We start from the raw sequence: 10,408 nt of genomic DNA, 5'->3' as shown, positions 1-10,408 counted from the left end.
ATTCCATAGTGCTTTTCAGTGTTCAGACTAAATGCTGACTAGAATTAGAAGGTGAGTAACATTAAAGAATTGAAAAAGAACATTAGCCCACTGAACTAATGGGACCACATGTAGACAGAAAATGCCAAAAATGAGAATGCATTGTGTGAGAATGCAATATCTTGTGACATATAAGCAAAGGCTCAGTCTCCTTTGGAAGAACCCCAAAATAAATTATTAGATATCTAGAATTGTGCTGTATAATAATGCAGCAGCAACTAACCATATATGGCTATTTAAACTAAATAAAATTAGAAATTGAGTTCTTCAAGGGCACTAGTCACATTTTTTAAAAATATATTTTATTGATTTTTTACAGAGAGGAAGGGAGAGGGATAGAGAGTTAGAAACATCGATGAGAGAGAAACATCGATTCAGCTGCCTCCTGCATGCCCCCTACTGGGGATGTGCCCGCAACCAAGGTACATGCCCTTGACCAGAATCGAACCCGGGACCTCTCAGTCCGCAGGCAGACGCTCTATCCACTAAGCCAAACCGGCTAGGGCACTAGTCACATTTTAAGAGCTCAATAGTCGCTGCCATACAGAGCAGCAAAGATAGTTGAAAATTTCCATCATTATACACAGCTGCATTGAACAGTGCTGGTCTAGAGGGTTCTGCTTGACTGTTAGATAAGCATCATTTTACACATAAGAACTTCAAGAGATGATGGAGAGCACTACCTGCCTGCCATATGTGACAATTCATGGCAGGGAAGTATGGTGGAAAGGGAAAAAAATCTTCACTCCTGGAATGAGCTACTGTGATATAGCATTGACATTTTATTATAAGAAATAGCCTCATGGAAAAAACACACAGAGAGAAATCTTGGGCTAAAATGGAAAGGAGTTAGTAAATGCTACTATTTGAATAACTCATCACACTCTTCTAAACATTCATAAAATGTACGAGGCTCTTCTCATTCGTGAGGGACTAATTGGACTTTATTGGTCATCCCTCAAATACTATTCATCCATCTCTCACTTCCTGCCCCCAGTGTTCTGCATTTTAAAATATGTAATAAAACATTTTGAACATATATTTAAATAAATAGAACCCCAATCAAAATAGAAAAATGCAGACTTCCCATTTTACCAAAAAAGGCAAGAACTTTATTTTAAACAAATCCTCAGTTGTGTGTTACACTGCATCCATATCTAAATAAAAATGATAATGATAATGGAAAGGAAACAGGACTCATAAAAGTACATTATCCAAATATTACTCTTGGCCAATGCTTTAACTAAATATACAGTGGATATAAAAGGTATAGTATGGCACTTAAATAAATAAGAGCAAAGAAAGGGAAATATATTCACAGTCCAAAGCAATAGGTTTTTAAACCTTTGGTATATGTCTTAAGCATTCATAAACACATGTTAGCCGATAGTATTTAGTTCCAGTGATTTTGTGGAGATTTCAAAAATAACTGATAAAATAACAAATAGGGGTTGACATGGGCTGATTAAGGTCTCTGGTGTGAGCACACAGGTAAACTCAAACAGTGGCAAAATGAAGTGCAGCTGTGTTGCACAACAAAACTATATTAGAAAATAAATGGAATACACCAGCTAGAAATTCTGTGGCTCGAGTAGACACCTTTGATATTAACAAAAAATATTTTAATGCTATCCAAAGTCCACATACTGGAAGGCAAAAGTATCCCAAAGCTCATAAACACATGCCTAACAGTGCAACAATCATCTCACAGAAGTGTTATAATTGCATATTGCAATTCCCTCCCTCCCACCCAAACCCTATCCCTAATAAAGAGCACCAGTGCAGTTTGAGCTAGAAAATTGGAAATATTGAGACATTCCTAAGGTTTTCATAATGACTAAGGGCCAGTCATATGGGACTCTAATGCAAGCCTTTGTCATGACCATTCTCCAAAAAAGCATCCCAAGTAATTCCCTCTAGCTTGCAGGTAAACCATATTAGGTCTACTGTAAGGCCAGATTTAAAAAAAAAAAAAAAAGCTGGCATGCTATCTTGGGTTGAGGAAAGGGGCATGCTGATGAGGGAGATACATGAAGAATGCCTCAAGGATGTTTGTCTTGCAGCCTAGGATGAAGGGATGTGTTGAGATAAGTCACAAATTTTGTACCAATGAAGTATTTGACTTACACCATTCACCAGGATGCAGAACTCAGCAGAGCTAAGTCCTAGTTGGTAGCTGTACAAGTCCACTGTTATCAAGATCAGACTAGGCCATAAAGTTAAAAGATCCAAAAAAGGCCAGCTCATCCATCTCATCACTCTACCCAATTGTCTCTGTGGAACCAGTGGTGTGATGTACTAATGATTCTTTCTCTCCTCTCCCATTGATGCAACATCTTCTCCTAACCAGCCTTTTCCTGTATCTCAACAGTGAGAGTCAAATAATGGAGGGCAGATATTAGCCACTCGCAAACAGTCATCTGCCTCAGGGCTACATGTCATCCCCTGGGCCTTCCCCAAACCTGCCCCTTCACACGTAGGCAGAATCGCTGGACTGAGTCCTGCCAAAGTTGGGAACACTGACCCGGGGCAGGTCCTTGTTGCGGATCTCATAGACGGACTTTCTCTTGGCCTGGGCCCCTCGCACAGCCAGCTTGATCTTGCGCCATCCCAAGTGGTTGAGTTCGGCCAAGTTGAGCACAACACAGATGCCACTCACAGCAAACATGAACACTAGGAAGACGGTCTTCTCAGTAGGCCGGGACACATAACACTCCACCTCCTTGATGCAGGGGTAGCGGTCACACTCATACAACCCTGGGACGCTGAAGCCATAGAGAAAGTATTGGCCCACCAGAAACCCAATCTCCAGGGCATTTCGGAACACCACTTGGATAATGTAGAAGCGGGAGATGCCTTCCTGCCTTCGGAGCTTGGATCGCGCTGCAGTGCGCAGCCCTGACGGGTGTGGGGTCAGCTCCTTAACCTCTAAACAATCTGGCTCCGTCTCTTTGCTGGTGTTCTCTGTGTTTTGTAGCACCCCATTGACGATGGCATTTTGCATTTTCTTATCTTCTCGTTTTCCACCACCACTGCCCATACCCCCAGTTCCTCCAGGACCACCCATGGACTCAGGGGGGTCTCTGTCCAGGGCTAGGAAGACGGTAGAGTAGCGGCGTTCTCGCTGCTTGGCGGACTGGTGCACAGAATAGGTGATGAAGCAGAGACTGGGGGTACACACCATTATGATCTGGAAGACCCAGTAACGTATGTGGGAGATGGGGAAGGCGCGGTCGTAGCAGGCCTGGTTACAGCCAGGCTGCAGGGTGTTGCACACAAACATGGTCTGCTCGTCATCGTACACTGTCTCCCCCACAATGGCCACAATGAGGATCCGGAAGATCACCACCACAGTCAGCAGGATCCTGAGCAGGGGAGGGGGAGGGAGAGAGGTTCTCGTGGGCTGAGTCACTGATTTAGGAAACCCCTGCCCCTCCCTTCCCTGCTCCTCCCTTCCCTGCGCTGTTGTTTATAAAGGACCTTTGACTGAGGAGCTGTCCAGCCCTGCATGGTACTGAACTGGGGATCTTAGGAAGCCTGTGTCTCTTCCCTTTCTGCTGGGTGCTGGGAGCACTTCATATGACAGGGATGTCAGATATATAGTTCTCTGTCCATTGGGCATGGCACATCTGCCACAGATAGGTTTCATCTGTATATGTGGAATGTACAGAGGCACAACACACGTCTTCCCTCTGGATATGGCAAAGGCACATCGAATATCTGAACAGAATACATTTCAAAACCTACACAGTGTATATAAGTTCTCCAACTGGATTGGATGTTTATCTTCCATATGAATATTGAACTTAATGCTTTACATAAACAGATAGCTATGAATATATATATATATACACACAGTATATTACAAAATTGGGTGTGTAGGTTTCTGACACCGTTAAGTTTTAGCAGCCAAATCGGTTTAGCTTATTAAAAATTTGTTGGGGAAAGATACATCTGCTCTGAAGAGCAAATCCATCTTCCCATTTGCCCTCCTCTGTCCAAATACAATCCTGACTTCCTTGTAGATTCTATTTAGGGAACCGGATGGAGACTGGCTGGACTCCCAAGAGCGGGGGGACCATGGCTGAGCCAACAACTCCTTTTCCATTGGGAGAAGAGTGAACCCCCAGTGTTGCTTCATAGGGAGGGGATGGGGCGCTGAGTAGGAGCAGCTGAAGAAGGGGGGGCATCGCTGGGCATCGGGTAATCTCTCAATGCGGGAACACAGACGCATGGGCTGAGGACGATGGGAAGGGTCAGGGGATGGGCTGGGGGCTGTTGGGGCTCAGTCTGGATGTGAGAAGGGACTCCCGGGGCCGCCCGACAGCCGGCTCGGCGCCCTTACCTCCCGATCATAGTGGAGTGCTGCTGCACCGCGGCTTCCAGCAGCCTCTCCAAGATGGTCCATTCCCCCATCGCTGTGCATCCGGAGGCAGCAGACAAAGAGTGGGCAGCACCGGGCACCTTCCTGCTCCTGGCCCCACCCCGGGCCGCACGTCCCCGCTGGGAGCGAATTGCCCCGCAATTAAAGAAGCAAACAATTAAAAAAAAAAATCCACGAATCTCCTCTCCCGTTTATTGTACTTAAAAGAGAAAAATGGGGAAAGAAATTCAAGCGCACCCCGGCTGATGGGGCAGCTGGCGCGGTCCGGAGAGCCGGCACGACCTCCCGCGCCGTCCGGGGTTCAGGTTTTGAGCCCACCGTGCCCGGGCGAGGGGCGGGGCGGGGTGGCAGCGTGCAGCTCCTCCAACTCTCGCGCCCTCCCGAGAGGTCTCAGGGTGCCACTCACCCCCGGGGCTGGGGGCCGGGAAAGGGTCCGGGCACCAGCCGGGTGCCTGGCACTTCAGTCGGCACTGAGCGCTCCCGCGCTGCCACCTGCGAGGCCGGGGCGGAGCGCGCAGAGCTGGCTGCGGGGCTGGGAATCCGCGGCCGCCGCCTCTAATCCGCCCTTAAGTAGTCTCCGCCTGCGTCACGCCAGGTCGGTGGAGGGGAGCCGAGCGCGGCGCGCGGCTGTCATTGCGCGCTGAAGCCCGAGGGGCAGGGGACGCGCGCGGGGGCAGAGGGGGGAAGAGCCCTGCGGCCCTGGGGGCGGGGAGTGGGGCGACTCTGAAAGACAGGATCGCACCGCCCCTCGGGGCTTCTCCAGCGCCCAGGTAACCTCACCTGACCGTCGGCCCCCTGCAGGAGGAGGCGGGGCCGGGAGCAGACGCGTGGGTGAGCGGGGAGGGACCGAAGTAGGTAGTTTAGCCTCTCGCTATGTACAAACCTCATCTTTTGCTTTTTTGTCTTCCAGGAGGCAACAGAAATTCCCTCTCTAAAGGGAGATGCTGTTTGGGGAAGGCGAATGGGGACGACCGTAGGACGTTTTTCAACCTCCCTTGAGAGGACGGACTACATGGCGCAGAATGTGCCTGCGGTTTGATGCCTCCGTGGATCCGGTGCAGGGGTATGGGAAGCTTGATGACACACAGTCCATTTAGGCTGAAGCTGAAACGCTGGTGTGAAGCTGCCTCTGAGGAGGGGGGTCTTGGCATTAGTCTGTAATTAGGTGTCTTGCGTGGGCCAATGGGTGGTCATGATTAAAGGTCTCTGCTGTTTTCTTTTCTTATTTATTTATTTATTTATTTATTTATTTATATATGGGGGGAGAGGGTGCTTCTCAGGTAAACTGTGGTGGACTCTGAGCTCTAGGAGGCCCAGTACTCCACTAGCAGAAACAGAGCCGCTCACATCCTCACCCAAACTCCTCTTTCCCTAGCCCACCTGCCTTGGCTTTCTCCCCTCCACCAGCAGGTTTTTAAATTTACATTTTTGTTGTGAGTTCTGTGGAGCAACTGCTTAATTGGTCTCTAGAAAATGGAAACAATCACACCAGGCTGCTAATGAGCTCGGGGTCAGTATTCGGAGACCCAGCAGCTGGGAATATTCCATGTACCAAATGGGTAAGTAGTTGTCACCTTTTTTAAAATACAGCTGTGAAAGGGTTGCTAACTCATTCTAGGCATCTGATGAAGTCTTACTTATCCACAGTGATCATGGCACATAGCAGTCTTACATAAACCACACCACCGGGAGCCTTCAGTTCAAGAGCAACCAAGCTGGTGGCCAGGACAGGGAAGATGGGCACATGGCATGGGCTTGAGCCTATTAACAATGCACGTCTGCGTAAAGTGCAGAGTTCAAAGGCACAACCCAAGCTTCGGTGTAAGAGGGATCAGTAAGATCTCTCCTAGGCCTGACACCTTTACCCCAAGGAAGCAGCTTTTCACTGCAAAGAAGTAAAAGAGCCCACTAAAAGTGCAGAAAGGTAGAGTTTGTAAATGGAACATTAGGGCTAAAGTGGGCACTTTTTATTTCCCGCAGGGCAGGGAGGAGGTGCAAAAATGGAGATGGATGATTGCCCTGGCCTGTGGGTTCAGTGGTTAGAGCTTCAGCCTGTTCAAAAAAGGAGATGGGTAATCAATTGTCCAATCAGCTTCCAAATGGAATGGTGATCCCCCAACTCAGACTTGGTGTGTTTTCTCAGGCTCCCCCCGTTCCCTTAGGCTCTGCCTCCCTATATCCCCACCTTTGCTGGCAGACACATTTGGAGTGAAAGATCTTGGGCAGGGAGTGAATGAATGAGTGAGAAAGTCCCACGGGAAATCTGTTTAACATTTTTAAATGTCTGAAAAAAGGCTACACAACTCAAAATCATGATGTTCTACACATGTGGCTTTTTCAGATTCTTAAAGATGGTATCTTAAGAGCATAAATTGCACCAGATACATTTCAAATATTCTTATAATGCAATTTTCAAGCACTAGGGTATGACTACATTGTTAATAATTAGTTTATTATTGTGAATTATCCTATCTAATAAAAGACAAAAAGAGTAATTAACCATACCTCTGCTACACTTCCCATTGGCTAATCAGGGCGATATGCAAATTAACTGCCAACAAAGATGGCGGCCGGCAGCCACGCAGCTGAAGCGAACATGAGGCTTCCTTGCTCCAGTGATGGAGGAAGCCAAGGTTCCCCAAAGCAACAATGTTTCAATTATAGAAGGTAAATAAATCCCAGGAAAAAAAAGAAAAGAAAAAAAGGAGAGGCTGAGAGCTTCAGTCCCAGCCAGCCTGAAAATGGCCCTCATCCCCTCATCCAGACTGGCCAGGCACCCCAGTGGGGACCCCCACCCTGAAGGGGGTGTGACCAGCTGCAACCAGCCCCTCACCCAGGCTGGCCAGGCACCCAAGCGGGACCCCCACCCTGATCCGGGACACCCTTCAGGGCAAACCAGCTGGCCCCCACCTGTGCACCAGGCCTCTATCCTATATAGTAAAAGGGTAATATGCAAACTGACCCTAACAGCAGAATGACTGGGAATGACTGGTCACTATGACACACACTGACCACCAGGGGGCAGACGCTCAATGCAGGAGCTGCCCTCTGGTGGTCAGTGCGCTCCCACATGGGGGAGTTCTGCTCAGCCACAAGCCAGGCTGATGACTGCCAGTACAGCGGTAGTGGTGGGAGCCTCTCCTGCCTCCTCAGCAGCTCTAAGGATGTCCGACTGCAGCTTAGGTCTGCTCCCCGCTGGCAAGTGGACATCCCCCAAGGGCTCCTGGGCTGCCAGAGGGATGTCTGACTGGCATCTTAGGCCCAATCCCCCTGGGAGCAGGCCTAAGCCAGCAGGTGGTCATCCACCGAGGGGTCCCAGACTGTGAGGGGGCACAGGCCGGACTGAGGGACCCCCCCCCTGAGTGCACAAATTTTTGTGCACCAGGCCTCTAGTACTTTAATATGTCCTATAGATTCAACATATGAACACATGTATACATAATGCATGTGTATAAACACACAAAAGCACCTGTACACAGAACCTATATTTGAAGACTCAACTCTTAAATTTGGTAGCCTGTTTTTAGATTAAAACCTATTATCCCCACCACACTTTAAAAACAATTAACTGTTTTTATTTTTATTTATTTAAAAAACTAGAGGCCCGGTGCACAAACATTTGTGCACTGGGGGGGGGGGGGGGGGAAGGGGGGAGTCCCTCAGCCCGGCCTGTGCCCTCTCGCAATCTGGGACCCCTTGGGAGATAATGACTTGCTGGCTTAGGCCTGCTCCTGGGTGGCAGAGGGCAGGCCCAATCCCTAGCTGCAGCCCCTGGTCGGGCTCAGAGCAGGGCTGATTGGGGAGTTGCGGTGCCGCCCCCTGTCATGCACAGAGCAGGGCCCATCAGGGGGGTTGGGGCTCCGTACCTTGTCACCCACAGAGCAGGGCCGATCAGGGGGTTGGGGCGCCACCACTGTCACACTCAGGGCAGGGCCGATGGGGAGGTTATGGCTCTACCCCGTCACAGACAGAGCAGGGCCCGTGGGTGGGGGGGGGGGGGGGGGGGTTGGGGCGCCACCCCCTGTCACACACAGAGCAGGGCCGATCAGGGGGTTGGGACGCCACACCCTGTCACACACAGAGCTGCAGGGTGATCAGGGGGTTTGGGCGCTGCACCCTGTCATGCTGATCTGGTGCCAGGAGACCTCTCGGCTCCGCTGATCCCGGTGCTGGGAGGCATATTACCCTTTTACTATATAGGATAGAGGCCTGGGGGCCGGCTGGTTTGCCCTGAAGTGTGTCCTGGATCAGGGTGGGGGTCCCCACTGGGGTGCCTGGCCAGCCTGGATGAGGGGATGATGCCTGTTTGCAGCTGGTCACACACCCTACAGGGTGGGGGTCCCCACTGGGGTGCCTTGCCAGTGTGGGTGAGGGGCTGAGGGCCGCTTTCAGGCTGGCGGTTGTTGACTGAAGCTCCCAACCGCTCCTTTTTTTTCTCTTTTTTTTATTTTATTCTGGGCCAGCTTTAGCTCTGGCTCTAGCTCTGAAGCTTCTGCTGGTTTGTTTGCGTTCTATAATCGAAACAATGTATAACTCCAGCTCTGAGATCCCAGGGTTTTGTTTAGCGTCTATATTTGTTACAAAGTTTCAAACTGCCAGCTCAGAGGCCGGCAGCGCAGGCGGGGCACATTGGAGTCCTCCTTTACTGCAGCAAGCAAGCCTCATGCTCACTTCCAGCTGCCTGGCTGCCGGCCGCCATCTTGGCTGACAGTTAATTTGCATATACGCACTGATTAGCCGATGAAAAGGGTAGCGGTCGTAGCTAATTACCATGTTTCTCTTTTATTAGTGTAGATATTTTTATTAATTTCAGAAAGGAAGGGGGAGAGAGAGAAAGGAACATCAATGATAAGAGAGAATCATTGATTGGCTGCGTCCTGCATGCCCCCTACTGTCGGATAGAGCCCACAACCCAGGCATGTGCCCTGATCTGGAATCCAACCGTGACCTCCTGGTTCAGAGGTGATCTTCAACCACTGAGGCAAGCGAATCAGGCTTAACTGTTTTTATTTTTAAAAATCACTCATAAGTTGTTTTACACTTATGATGTTGTGTTCCCTTTTTGAGCCCAATCAATGCTGCTTTCAATTAATAACTTGCTCTAATAGGGCCATTGTCTCATCCAGCTAGATTCTTACTGTCTCAAGTCCCCTCTGATTGAAAATCCCCATTTAAGTCACCTGGGAAGTTCTTTACTCTAGCTCTTACTTAAAACTCACTTATTCTATTAGTGTAATTATTTTGGGTAAAAAACAATGGAACTTACCGGATAAACATTGCATCATCTGGGGCTACTCATTAAAAATACAGATTCTGGGGTCCCACCCAAAACTTGCTAAATTAAAATCTATGGAAATGAGGTTTAACTACCTGCATTTTCATTAAGTTCTTTCCATTGGCACTGATAACAATAAGAAGTTGAGTACTTTTGCTTCTGTGAGTATTAGGGCAGGATATAAATCAGGAAATCCAATCCATTCCATTTCACAGATGTTAAAATTGACCCCCAAATTAGGTGGCTTGCCTAAAGTCAGACAAGTAGCTAAGGAAAAAGCTATGAGGCAAGTGTTCTTTAAGAGTCTTAGAGAAGAAGACCAAATAATTTTTTTAAAAAAATTTTTTTCAGCCCTGTAGGCATGGCTCAGTGGTTGAGTGTTGACCTATGAACCACAAATCAGGGTTTGATTCCTGGTCAGGGCATATGCCCAGGTTGTGGGCTTGATCCCCAGTGTGGGGCGTGCAGGAAGCAGCAGATCAATGATTCTCTCTCATCATTGATGTCTCTGTCTCTCTCTTCCTCTCCCTTCCTCTCTGAAATCAATAAAGATATATTTAAAAATTAATTAATTTTAAAAAAGTGTTTATTTGAGCCAAACTGATTACATATGCCAGGGAGCAAGATCTCAAACATTCCTGAGGACCAAATAATTTTAAAAAATGGAAAATGTGACCTTTGAAAAAGAAAAGGGGAATTAGGGTTGTTTG

At 48.5% G+C, this 10,408-nt stretch overlaps 1 protein-coding gene across 1 annotated transcript; it reads right to left on the bottom strand.

The window, feature by feature from the left end:
* Positions 1-1,807: 1,807 nt before the first annotated feature.
* Positions 1,808-4,646, bottom strand: GJD2 (gap junction protein delta 2). Its single transcript, XM_070405357.1, has 2 exons — positions 4,385-4,646; positions 1,808-3,404 (listed from the first exon to the last, which is right to left on the bottom strand). The coding sequence occupies exons 1-2, from the start codon at positions 4,453-4,455 to the stop codon at positions 2,510-2,512; spliced, it is 966 nt and encodes a 321-aa protein (XP_070261458.1). The 5' UTR covers positions 4,456-4,646; the 3' UTR covers positions 1,808-2,509.
* Positions 4,647-10,408: the final 5,762 nt, after the last annotated feature.

The sequence above is a fragment of the Myotis yumanensis genome, unplaced genomic scaffold (assembly GCF_028538775.1).
Source record: "Myotis yumanensis isolate MYYU_CA2020_CCGP unplaced genomic scaffold, mMyoYum1.0.hap1 SCAF_1, whole genome shotgun sequence".
In the NCBI taxonomy this organism is placed as follows: domain Eukaryota; kingdom Metazoa; phylum Chordata; class Mammalia; order Chiroptera; family Vespertilionidae; genus Myotis; species Myotis yumanensis.
This window is presented reverse-complemented; position numbering and strand designations above follow the sequence as displayed.